Genomic DNA, 13,573 nt, shown 5'->3' on the forward strand with positions numbered 1-13,573 from the left:
TTGATTAATACAAATCTTACTCGCAAAAAGAAGAAGAAGAAGGGCAGCTTTTCCATAAAAATAATACGAAAAGGGTAGAAGTACCAAAACCGAACCATAGAAATCCATGCTGAAGAAAATCAAAACGAACGCAAATCAACAAAACACGGAAAACCGAACCAGAGAAACCCATGTAGAAGAACATGGCAAAACCTGCCTCGGACTGGGCCAGCCCACGTCGCCTGAGGCATCATAACATGCACCCAACCCAAATTCAGCCCAACAAATCCAACAGTTTTCTCCCTTTCCCTTTGAGAAAAAAAGAAAGATCATCCAGCAGTTCCCCAAATCCCCGCATGCGCCGGTGACCGTGGACCTCGCCGCCGTTACGGAAGTCCAGCCGCGATCCCAAACCCACTACCCACCTGACCGCGTCATACGGGGAACCAGAAGACCCACAATTCGATCCCGGCCAGGCGGAGGAGAGCCAAAACCGACCAAAGCCCTGCAGCCAGCCCGCGATCCCCAAACCCCGATCCATCAGTCCCGCCGCCGCCGCGGAGCACGATGCTCGATTTGGACACGGAATGGATCCGCAAGATCTTCGCCGCCTCCTCCCAGCCCCCGCCGCTCCCACCCCGCGACGCCGCGGCCCCTCCGCCGGCCTGGTTCCTGCTCGAGCCGCTCGGGTACATCGCCGATCACGCGAACGCCACCTCCGCGGAGGCCTCCTCCAGCACGGGCCACACCGTCCGGGTCACGGTCTGCGCCGCCGACCCGCTGGGCCTCTCCCACGTCTGCGTCCACTGCCCAGGCCTCACCGACGCCGACTTCTCCGACCGGCCTACCGTCGTCTGCTCCGAGAAGGACCTCCTCGTCCTCTCGGTCGTCTTCATCTTCGGCGCCTACGCCAAGGAGGGCCTCAAGGAGTACTTCGTCTACAGGGCCGGGCCCGGGCTGCCGTCCCTCCACCTGCTCCCAGGCCCCTTCCCGCGCGTCCTCACCAAGGCCGACGTCGCGCTCGTGCCCCGCGAAGACGGCGCGCATTTCCTCCTGCCCGTCCTGTGCTTCACGCTCGGACGCTGGGTCTATGACCTCCATGTGTTCTCCTCCATGACCTGGGCTTGGAGCGTGAAGGAGGTGGAGGGGGACGTGTCGCCCGGTGCCAGGGCTGAGGTGTCCCACATTATAGCTTCCAAGGTGATTCTGCTCGGAGAAGGCACGGTGGGATGGGTTGATCTCTGGAGGGGGATTGTGGTCCGCAATGTGCTCGAAGAAATGCCCGTGCTGCGGTTCATCCCGCTGCCCCCGCTGATGCCTGGCCACAGGGAGGGCCCCAAGTCATCCCCGTGGCCCATTCGGAATGTCTCCTGCAGAGATGGTTTGATCAAGTATGTTGAGATAGAGAAACATCAAAGGCACGATCCTGATGAAAGGCCGTTTGATGACATTGATACACTCTACGAGGCAGACTGCTTGAAGAAGCCCAAAGTAATGGGCTGGAAGGCCATGACATGGTATAGAAGGTTCTCTTGTGACCGTTGGAGCAAGGGGTCCGTGGCTTATGATAAGGAAATCTCAGTTGACCAACCAATGCATTCAGTGTTATTGCCTGAGCTGACAGATGATAATGCCGGAGAGTTGACACTAAAGGACATGCTAGCATCTTACCCTGTCTCGAGCTTGGCAGATCATTGTGATGATGTTGTTTACATGTTGTGTGAATCAAAATCTGGCACTAAAAAGTCATGGCTGATCACCGTTGACCTGAAAAAGAAGATATTGGTCGAATTGGCACCATTTCCTCTCGAAGGATATTACAGCCCAGCCCACCCTTCTGAATTGTCCAATTATCTGAACGTAGCTCCAGGTGAATATACCAATGCTTGTTTGTAGATCATACAATTTTTCCTTGGAGACATAGTACTCTGATTATGTTCTTTTGTTAAGCAAGTGTTTTTATTATGAGTACTTAAATGTGTTTTGTGCATCTCATTCTCTGCTGGTCTGGGTTGTTGTCACCATGGATGCAAATTGAGTAGCTCATCTCCTGATGAAAAAATATTAATTTGGTTAGATCTCGAGATACCTTGACAGATGCTAAGCAATTGACTAACACATATTCACCCTTAGTTTGTTCATCTAAAAAACCACCTTGCATTCACGATATTGATTCTGATTATTTTATCTTGTTTACATGTGATTGCTGAGTTTAGCATTAAACTGAAAGCAATTATACTGTCCGGGTAAGATTCATATGAAGAAACATGTATCAGGATTAAAATTTACCTGCAGGTGTGGTCGGCCACCTCTGAAATATTTGGATAATGTCAGTTGAGAAACTCATATGATCATAGCAAAACACAATTCAGTCGGCCGAACAACTGGCAAAATGTATGTGGCCAGGAGATGTCACTGCCAAATCTGTAGGGATATAGAAACTTCTGACTACGTCATTTTTTTTTATGTCTAGGAGCTCTTTTTGTTGCCTTTTATGACTGAACTTCAATTGGCAATATACCTGACAATCGTGGGGATTTCCAGACCAGTTGGTGAGGTTTTGGGGATGAATGGTTTTTTATAGGATGCTTTTATGTTTGGTGTATGCGCTATTTTTAGTGTTGTGACGCGGAAGAAACTCTATGAACATAAGAGTGGCTTTGGAGCCTTCGATGGGCATTCATCTCACACTGTCTCTGATGCAGCAGAGGAAGAAGATACTTCAGAAGGACCCTGAGAAGGAGCTGGTGACAAGGGCATGTGTGGTGCTCCGGTGCCATCCTCGCCGTCCAGAAACCAACTCAAGCCTCCCTGGGAACGCAAACATGGAGAATTTTCTGGTGTCTCAAGCTCTGTTCTCGTCTTCAGCACAACTCTGCTGCTCCCATTTTATTTACTGGGGTATACTGTGTTTTGCTGCTACATTTGAGTGGCTATCGTTTTATAATTAGCTTAGCTTTTGTGTTGAATGGTGTTCACAGTTTTGGTTAACTGGTCTTTGTATAGACCTTATGGTTTGCTTTTTCTTTCAAATCCTGGTAATGGAAAAACTTACTGTTGGGCGAAGATATGTTGAAGTGGCAGGAAAATAATCTGTGCAGTAACACAGATGCAGTATCCTTTTGTGCACTTGCCTCTCTTATGGCTCGTGGAAAAATGTCGAAAAGGGAATGAACTTTTTTAAATGAGACTTTCGTGGCTAGATGGTGCAAAAAGAAAATTTTCACCTATTCATTTGGGAGGCAGTGGATACCTCAAGTTCAGGGAGTTGTTCTTGACTTGGAAATGGCGAATAAGGCTATTGTGAAAATGTTTATAGATGTTTGGAAATCAATCGCGATTTTTGACAAAGAATGATGGCAGACAAAATATGATTTTCACATATCCTCGTCGTGGCGCTGGTCGCAGCCGGTTACGGTTATAGTGGCCAAGATAAAGGTGCTGACTCCATCAATCTGAGGTTACCGTCGCCTGCACGACGGCTTCTCGTACCCCAATGCCAACGCAGCACCGGCACCGACGACAACAGAGGAAGAGGGTGGCAGCTCGCTGTGATCGCAGGCCCAGCTATCTTAGCAGTACAGTTTTTCCTTTTTTATATTGGCGATATTTTCTTATGCGTGTATGGTTATGGTGAATTGACAGCGCAGGTGGTAAAGAGTGAAGCTGCAGCAACGAAGGTTTGTGTTTTCCTTTTCCAAAAAGGAAGGTTTGTGTTTTCTCTCATTATTACGAAAGTAAAAAAACTTGTGCCGTTGTATTTCATGGGCCAGGCACGGACAGACCGACCGCGTGCGTGAAAACAGCAAAAGGGCCAGGAACACGACAAGGAGGAAGTGTGAAGAAAGATGCAAAGCCACTTTATTTCCAGCTGCCCCCAACCGGCCTCCCCTCTCCCTCAGCACTCACAAAAAACCCTCGGGCCGCAACCGCGGCTCCCACTCCAGATCCGATCTGAACCCAGATAGATCCCGCCGCGCATCCCCGGCGCCGAGCACCATGCTCGATTTCGGCAGTAAAGACGCCATGAGCAAGCTCTTCTCCATGACATGCGAGCCCCCGACGCACCGGCCCCGCGACCCCGCGGCCCCTGCCCCCGCCTGGGTGCTCCTCGAGCCGCAGGCGTACCTCGCAGACGTGAGGAACGCCACCACCGCGGAGGCCTTCTCGAGCGCCGGCCACACCGTCCAGGTCACCGTCTGTGCCGCGGACCCGCTGGACGTCTCCTACCTGTGCGTTCACTGCCCCGGAGTCCCGGAGGCCAACTGCGGCAGGCCCAGCATCGTTTGCTCGGAGAAGGACTTTCTCGTCCTCTCCGTCCTCTTCCTGCCCGCCCTCAGAGGGCGTGAGTACTTCGTCTACAAGGCAGGCCCCGTGCCGTCGTTGCGCCTACTCCCGGGCCCCTACCCGCGCGTCCTCACATCTTCGGATCTTGGCCTCCTGCCACGAGACGACGGTGACCATTTCGTCTTGGCCGTGTTGTGCTACTTACCGGCCCCTTGGGATTTCGCCCTCCATGTTTTCTCCTCCAAGACCTGGGCTTGGAGTCGTAAAGTGCCGCATGTGGAGGTGTCATCTGATGTCAGAGCGCAGATGTCATTGATTCAAGCTTACAAGGTGATTCAGTTTGGAGAAGGCACACTTGGATGGGTTGATCTCTGGAGGGGGATTCTGTTCTGCAATGTGCTCGACGAAATGCCTGTGGCACGCTTCATCACATTGCCTAAGGTGATGGCTGGCAACACAGACAACGTGAAATCGTCCGCGTGGCCGCTTCGAAATGTTGCATATAGAAATGGTATGATCAAGTTTGTCGAGATAGAAAAATATGAAAGACCAGATGTCAACGAAAGGTTGTATGAAGACTTGGATACACCCTATGAGTCACATTGCTTGATGAACCCCAAAGAAATGGGTTGGAGGGCCATGACTTGGTACAGGATGACTTCTTGGGACCATTGGAGCCAGGGATTCATGGCTTATGACAAGGAAATCTCAGTTGATTACTCAAGTCATTCTAAGTTGTTGCCTGACCTGCCTCTGAGTGACACCTATGTAAGAGAGTTGACATTGAAGGACATGCTCGCATCTCACCCTGTCCTGAGCTTGACCTGTGATTGTGATGATATTGTTTACTTGTTGTGTAAATCCAAATTTTGCAACATAAAAGACATGGATGATCGCTGTTGACCTAAAAAAGAAGATGTTGGTTGATTTGGCACCATTTTCTCTCAAAGGATATTTTACCCCAGCCCACCCTTCTGGATTGTCCAAATATCTGAATATAACTCCAGGTAATTATGCTAATACTTGTTTGTATATCATTTGATTTCTTCTTAGAGGCAAAGTACTTTGTTAATGTTTTTCTCGTGAAGCAAGTGTTATGATTGTGAGTACGTTTGAGTATGGAGATTGGAGACATGTTTTAGTGGTGTATCTCGGTTATCCACTGCTCTAGGTAGGGTTCACTTACTACTCATGTCCTAATGGAATAAATAAATAAATAAATTTAGTTACAACTTCAGCTGGCTTGATGGATGCAAATCAATTAATAAAGACACATGCACCCTTAGTTTGCTGATCCAAAGACCTATGTACCCTTTGTTTGCTGATCTAGAGTCCACCTTGCATGTGAGATGTTTATCCTGATGATTGCATTTTGTTCACATGTGATTGCTGAGTCTAGCATTAAATAGTGATACCCGTCATATTGTATGGGCAAGAATCAAATGGAGAAGCATGTATTGTTGTCAAAATTTACCCACATGTCTGGTTCTCAACCTCTGAAATATTTGTATGTTCTAATTGACCAACAAATACAAGGATGATGGGTTGTTCTCTGTCAGGTTATAGAGGATATTACTGCAACTAAACAGACTAAAAATGATTATTGCAAAGTACATTTCAGTTAGCTAAGCAACTGGAAATATTGCATGTGACCTAGAGATGTCACTGTGAACTCTGTGGGGATATAGAAACTTCTCACCACATAGTGTTTTGCTGTCCTTTAGCCTTTTTTAATATTATCTCACAATCACTTGCAGACTTTTGTGACTGAACTCTTAGTTGATCCGGTTTTGGTGATGAACGGTTTAATAGGATTATTATATTTGGTATAGTTGTTATTTTCTGGTGTTCTGATGCATAAGAAACAACATGACCATAAATTGATTTTGGACCCTTCGATAGTCATTTATCTCATGTTGTCCCTCATGCAGCAATGGAAGGTAGTTCAGGAGGACACTGAGGAGCTTGTAGCAAAGACATTTTTCTCTTGAGCGCCATCGTCATCATCTCAAAAACCAACTCAGGCTTCCCTGAAATGCAAACATGGAGATTTTTTATGGTGGACCTACCTTCTGTTGGTCGTCCTCTACAAGACTCTACTATTCCCATTTTATTCATCGGACTGTTTTGTGTTTTGTTTTATCTATGAGTGCTACCTACCATTCCAGTATTATTAGTTTACATTATGTGTAGTTCTATAGAGTATGTTGGTATGGTTAACTAGTTTCTCCAATTTGTGGACCTTGTTTGTCTGCTTTGCTTTCTTGAAAGCCAAGTAGTGAAAAGTCATATCGTTGGTCTAAAATATCTAAGTGTTGGCAAGAGAATTTGTTCTCTATATGTGGAATATTAGTTCTTCTCAAATTTAGTTTAAGTAGCAATACAACACCCTTTCTACATGCTTCTCTTTTATAACCCTCCAAAATGTCAAAAAAGGAACAAACTTTTTATGGCAGATTTCTGTGGCAACGGGGCCAAGGGACAAAAGGACTATCTAGTCAATGTGTACCCCCAATCAAGTGGCTATTCTTAACTTGCCAATGATTAATAATGCTTTTGTGGAAATGGTTGTGTACGCATGAAAGTGGAAAGGACACATGAAAATGAAAAGGGGTTAATTTTGCCGGCAAAAATAAATAAATTGCCCGTCAGATTTTCTTTCAAGTTGAGGAAAACGGTTTTTGTACGAAAATTAGTTTTTGGGAGCACTCTTAGTTTTTTCCTTTTTGGTATGCTCTCTTGTTTCACAATGCATAAAGCTTCACTGTTTTACTTTTAGTAACACATACACTAAGAAAGGTTGTCAAGGTTCATAACACCGTTAGTTCGGTGGAGCTTCAGTGAATATCAATCATATCAATATGTATCTTAGACTCTTAGTTACTAATATTTCTAGGACACGATTCAATGTTTGTTTCGTGTGCAAGGTTGTTCTCACACTCTTAATGTTTTTTTACTGATTGCATAGAACCCTCAATGAAAATGGGAAAACTGGTTGTAATTGGCATTGTCATCGGCTTAGACATTCCTTTGTGTCCTACCATAAGATCCTAACATGGTTATCTCATTTTCTGTCCTTAGTTGGTTTTATGTACTATTTTGCATTAGGGGAAATTGATATGTGAAAGGACAAGGAGACCAAGGATGGCAACAATTTAAAAGCTTAGTTGGTGTGCATATTCCGGCACTCCTCATTAGTTTCAGCAACTAGGCCATCTGATTCGTTTACCTTGTTAATCTCATATGTTTGTTTCCTCACAATGCAAGCAAAAAACCAAAGACCCGTACTAGCTCGCGAGTTTCAACCTTGTTACCACCACATGCTTTTCTCCTTGTGATTTCCTCTCCTTCTCATTCACTCCTGCCCGCTGTCTGACGTCGTCCTCTCACCATTTGGCTACCTCCTGCTTGCCATAGCGTGATGACCCACAAGTATAGGGATATATCGTAGTCCTTTCGATACGTAAGAGTGTCGAACCCAACGAGGAGCGGAAGGAAATGACAAACGGTTTTCAGCAAGGTATTCTCTGCAAGCACTGAAATTATCGCTGACAGATAGTTGTGTGATAAGATAATTCCTAACGGATAACAAGTGTAACTAAGGTGCAGCAAGGTGGCCCAATCCTTTTTGTAGCAAAGGACAAGCCTGGACAAACTCTTATATGAAGGAAAGCGCTCCCGAGAACACATGGGAATTATTGTCAAGTTAGTTTTCATCATGCTCATATGATTCACGTTCGTTACTTTGATAATTTGATATGTGGGTGGACCGGTGCCTGGGTGACGTACTTACTTGGACAAGCCTTCCACTTATGATTAACCACTCTCGCAAGAATCCGCAACTACGAAAGAAGAATTAAGATAAATCTAACCATGACATGAAACATATGGATCCAAATCAGCCCCTTACGAAGCAACGCATAAACTAGGGTTTAAGCTTATGTCACTCTAGCAACCCATCATCTACTTATTACTTCTCAATGCCTTCCCCTAGGCCCAAATAATGGTGAAGTGGCATGTAGTCGATGTTCACATAACACCACCAGAGGAAAGACAACATACATCTCATCAAAATATCGACCGAATACCAACTTTACATGATTACTTATAACAAGACTTCTCCCATGTACTCAGGAACAAATGCAACTACTCACAAAGCATATTCATGTTCAAAATCAGAGGAGTATTGAATATAATTAAGGATCTGAACATATGATCTTTCACTGATAAACCAACTAGCATCAACTACAAGGAGTAATCAACACTACTAGCAACCCAAAGGTACCAATATGAGGTTTTGAGACAAAGATCGAATACAAGAGATTAACTAGGGTTTGAGAGGAGATGGTGCTGGTGAAGATGTCGAGGAGAGGATCGTTGGTGATGACGATAGCTTCGATTTCCCCCTCCATGAGGGAAGTTTCCCTGACAGAATAGCTCCGCCGGAGCCCTAGATTGCTTCTGCCCAGGTTCCACCTCGAGACGGCGGCGCTTCATCCCGAAAGCTTCCTTATGATTTTTTCCAGGTCAAAACCCTCCATATAGCAGAAGATGGGCACCGAAGGCCTTCCAGGGGGCCAACAAGCCCTAGGGGCTTGCCCAGGGGGTAGGGCGCACCCCCAGGCTTTGTGGCCTCCTGGTGGGTCCCCTCTGTTATTTTCTTTGCCCAATAGTTTTTTATATATTCCAAAATAATTCTCTGTTAATTTTCAGGACTTTTGGAGTTGTACATAATTTGTCTCTCAGATTTACTCCTTTCCAATCCAGAATTCAAGCTGCTGGCATTCTCCCTCTTCATGTAAACTTTATAAAATAAGAGAGAAAAGGTATAAGTATTGTACCATAATGTGTAATAACAGCCCATAATGCAATAAATATCTATATAAAAGCATGATGCAAAATGGACGTATCAACTCCCCCAAGCTTAGACCTCGCTTGTCCTCAAGCGAAAGCCAAAATCGATAATCATGTCCACATGTTTAGAGATAGAGGTGTCGATAAAATAAAATACGGACATGAAGGCATCATGATCATCTTTAGTATAGCAACACATATTGTCATATAATTTCTTATGCCAAAGTGACAATTCATTACCAAGGTAAAGTACGGAACAAGAACTTTATTGAAAACCAACAAACTATTATCTTAGTCCTTGAAGCAATTTCAATTTATAACATCGGAAAGAATCAATATAAGAGATTGTATAGGGACGCAGAGTTTCTACTCCCACGCTCATCTGCACCCCCTCCCAGAAAAAAAATCAAAACAAATGCTAAAAAAATTAAAAAAAATCCACATTTTTTTGGGTAGTAGATAATTTGATGCGTCAGGTCCGCACCAAATTTCAACTCAATAAGACATCTGAGCAGCTCTCGGCAAAAAAGACAAAATCGGGGTCTGTAAAAAGGATTACTGTTCACGCACTATTCTGACCCGATTTGTCTTTTTTGCCGAGAGCTGCTCAGATGTCCAAATGAGTTGACATTTAGAGCGGACCTCACGCATCAAATTATCTACCACCCCAAAAAAATTGGATTTGTTTGAATTTTTATAGTATTTATTTTCATTTTTTCCGAGCGGGAGCAGATGAGCCTGGGCACCGAGTTGGATTTCCGCTTGTATAGCAAATCCACATACTCAACCATCTTCTAGTCTTTCATAATTGCTAATACTCATGCTGTATTTATGAGATCAAAGCTTCCATCAGACACATAGAAAGATAGGGGCTTAAAATTTTGCCACCCAAACTATTTACCTCAAGGGTAATGTCAACAATAATAACTCATGATCACCTATATCCGAGTGGGTATATGTGTCTAGATCTTTCCCCAACACATGACCCTTTCTAAAAGAAGAAGGCAAAATAAAGGAAGTGGTGAAATCACCATGACTCTTGCATAAGGGTAAAAGATAAAAGTGAAAGATATGCCCTTTGCAGAGGGAAGCAGAGGTTGTCATGCGCTTTTAAGATTAGATGCACAAAATCTTAATGCCAAGGGACATCAATTTTTATTTCCACTTGTGATAAAGAACTTTATTATGCAGTCTGTCACTTTTATTTCTTCCATATCACGAGTTCGTATAAAGCTTATTTTCCTCACACAAAAAGATCATACATTTTTAGAGAGCAATTTTTATTGCTTGCACCGATGAAAACTTACTTGAAGGATCTTACTCAATCCATAGGTAGGTATAGTGGACTCTCATGGCAAAACTGGTTTAAGGGATGTTTGGATGCACAAGTAGTATCTCTACTGGGTGCGAAAGTTTTAGCTAGTATGAGGTGGAAGCAAGCGTCACATGTTAGAGGATCCCTGACAATATAACTTCTATCCGGAAATAAGCAAACATAACTCATTATGTTGTCTTCCTTGTCCAAGATCAACTTCTTAGCATATAATATTTTAATGAGTGCTCACAATAATAAAAGATGTCCAAGATAATATATTTATATGTGAACCTCTCTTTCTTTATTACTTCCTTTTAATTGCAACAATGACCAAAACTATGTTTGTCAACTCCCAACAAATTTCATGAGACATACTTCTTATATGTGAAGGCTTCACTTCCCATAAGATCATTATATAATCTTTTTATTTCTTTTATTCTTTATTTCAATTCCTCAAGATCATAGCAAGAAAGCAAAGCCCTCAACTCAAAACTACTCTTTAGTATATAACTCATGTACTCGATTACATGGAGGGAACATAAAGCAAAAACTCAAAAGTCTAGATCATACAAAGAACTTTTATTCCACTAGATCAAGATATAACCAAAAGGATCAAACTAAGAGAAATGATAAATGTAAAGATGTGATAGTGACACGATAGTGAGGCACCTCCCCCAAGCTTGGCAGTTGCCAAGGGGAGTGCCCATACCCATGTATTTAGGTCTCTTTCTTCAGAGGTGGTGATGTGATATTATTTGCGATGATGCCCTTTAGTATGCGATCTCCTGCTCAAGCTTATTCGTTTGCTGCTTAAGATCCATTATTTTCTTGTGGAATATGCATGTGACAGCTAGAGCTCCGATCACCCATGGATGCTTCCTGGCTGCGGGAGAAAAAGCAACACTCTTTTTCATGTTATCATAAGAGAGCAATCTAGCATTGGGAGGTATGACTGAATCCAGTATTGCTGAGCTCTGGAGTTCCTCCAGCATAGCTCTAGGTTGAAGGCGAGAGGTAGCTTCTTGGTCCTCCTCCATGGCACCCACCCTTTTTAGGTCAGCCTCCATATCTTCCTTTGCTGACCACCCAAAGTGGTCAGCTTCGCTGTATGCTCTTGGGCCCGGCATCAGGTGAGAGACCTGACTCTCCCCGACTGACTCTTGCGAAAACATCTTGCTCCAAATCTACTGCAGAATTAGCTAAACACAAGAATAGAGGATTTTGTCATGGTATGGTGGTCAAAACCTTCGGGAAATTATATAATGAATTTTTACCGACCAAAAGAAGATTACTACAAGAAAACGGAGTTCGGAGGGCACCCGAGGTGACGACAAGCTAGGGAGGCATGCCTAGGGGGTAGGGCACGCCCCTAGGGCTTGTCGCCTCCTCGTGCACTTTTCAGACTACTTTTTATTTTCCTAATTTTTTAAATATTCCAAAACAGAGTAAAATTGTCATTGGAAAAGTTTTGGAGTCGGTTTACTTAGCGTACCTCATACCTATTCCTTTTTGGGGTTTGAAACGTTCTAGTAGATATCCCTTATGTACTCCTCTGGTGTTATGGTATTAATAATATTGGTTTGAACATTTATGGGAGTACCCGAGATATAATTTTGATTCTTTGCCCATTTACCACCTTCGGGTTATTGCCTTTCGTGTTGTTGATCTTGATGGCACGGGAACGATAAACTTCCTCGACAATGTAAGGCCCTTCCCGTTTAGAGAGAAATTTTCCTACAAAAAATCTTAAACGAGAATTGTATAGCAAGACATGATCACCTATGTTGAATCCATGCTCTTGTATCCTTTTGTCGTGCCATCTTTTAACTTCGTCTTTAAACAACTTGGCATTTTCATAAGCTTGGGTTCTCTATTCATCCAAAAAGCTAATATCAAATAACCTCTTTTCACCGGCAATTTTGAAATCATAGTTGACCTCTTTATTTTCTCAATAAGCCTTATGTTCTAGTTCAAGAGGTAAGTGACATGCTTTTCCATGAACCATTTTATACAGAGACATACCCATAGGATTTTTATAAGCAGTTCTATAAGCCCATAGTGCATCATCAAGTTTCTTAGACCAATTCTTTCCGGATCTATTAATAATCTTTTGCAAGATCAAGTTAATTTCTCTATTGCTCAATTCTACTTGCCCACTAGACTGAGGATGGTTAGGTGATGTGTTTCTATGGTTAACATCATACTTAGCACGCAAATTACGAAAAGCACCATGAATGAAGTGTGAACCACCATCAGTCATTAAATATCTAGGGACTCCAAATCTTGGAAAAATAACTTCTTTAAGCATCTTAATAGAAGTGTTATGATCAACACTACTAGTTGGAATAGCTTCTACCCACTTAGTAATGTAATCAACAACAACTAAAATATGTGTATACCCATTAGAGGAAGGAAAAGGTCCCATATAATCAAAGCCCCAAACATCGAATGGTTCAATAACAAGTGAATAATTCATAGGCATTTCCTGACGTCTACTAATATTACCAATTCTTTGACATTCATCACAAGGAAAAAACATACTTATGAGCATCCTTGAAGAGAGTAGGCCAATAAAAACCAGATTGTAATACCTTATGTGCAGTTCTATCTCCAGCATGGTGTCCTTCATAAGCCTCGAAGCGACACTTGCTAAGATTTGTTACTGTTCATGCTTAGGTACACAACGTCTAATAACACCATCGATTTGCTCCTTCTTTATAAAGGTGTGGGTCATCCCAAAAGTAATGTCATGCGGTATTTATCATATATATTTTGATTTTTTCTAAGCGGGAGCAAATGAGCCTGGGCACCGAATTGGATTTCCGCTTGTATAGCAAATCCACATACTAAACCATCTTTTAGTCTTTCATAATTGCTAATACTCATTTGGTATTTATGAGATCAAAGCTTCCATCAGACACATAGAAAGATAGGGGCTTAAAATTTCGCCACCCAACTATTTACCTCAAGGGTAATGTCAGAAATAATAACTCATGATCACCTATATCCGAGTGGGTATATGTGTCTAGATCTTTCCCCAACACATGACGCTTGCCAAAAGAAGAAGGTGAAATAAAGGAAGTGGAGAAAATCACCATAACTCTTGCATAAGGGTAAAAGATAAAAGTGAAATTTAGG

The 13,573-nt window shown here is 43.1% G+C and overlaps 1 protein-coding gene and 1 pseudogene across 2 annotated transcripts; both read left to right on the plus strand.

The window, feature by feature from the left end:
- The first annotated feature begins 291 nt into the window (after positions 1-291).
- On the plus strand, positions 292-3,169 carry LOC119291583. 2 transcript variants are annotated; one of them, XM_037570365.1, is made up of 2 exons: positions 292-1,849; positions 2,688-3,169. In XM_037570365.1, exons 1-2 carry the CDS (start codon positions 547-549, stop codon positions 2,714-2,716), a joined length of 1,332 nt encoding a protein of 443 aa, XP_037426262.1. In that variant the 5' UTR covers positions 292-546; the 3' UTR covers positions 2,717-3,169. The 2 variants fall into 2 exon arrangements, with proteins under 2 accessions (XP_037426262.1, XP_037426260.1); XM_037570363.1 differs by having other exon boundaries at positions 293-1,849; positions 2,685-3,169.
- Positions 3,170-3,834: 665 nt separating this feature from the next.
- On the plus strand, positions 3,835-6,634 carry LOC119291584 (annotated as a pseudogene).
- The last annotated feature ends 6,939 nt before the right edge of the window (positions 6,635-13,573 follow it).

This window comes from Triticum dicoccoides, chromosome 4B (genome assembly GCF_002162155.2).
Source record: "Triticum dicoccoides isolate Atlit2015 ecotype Zavitan chromosome 4B, WEW_v2.0, whole genome shotgun sequence".
In the NCBI taxonomy this organism is placed as follows: domain Eukaryota; kingdom Viridiplantae; phylum Streptophyta; class Magnoliopsida; order Poales; family Poaceae; genus Triticum; species Triticum dicoccoides.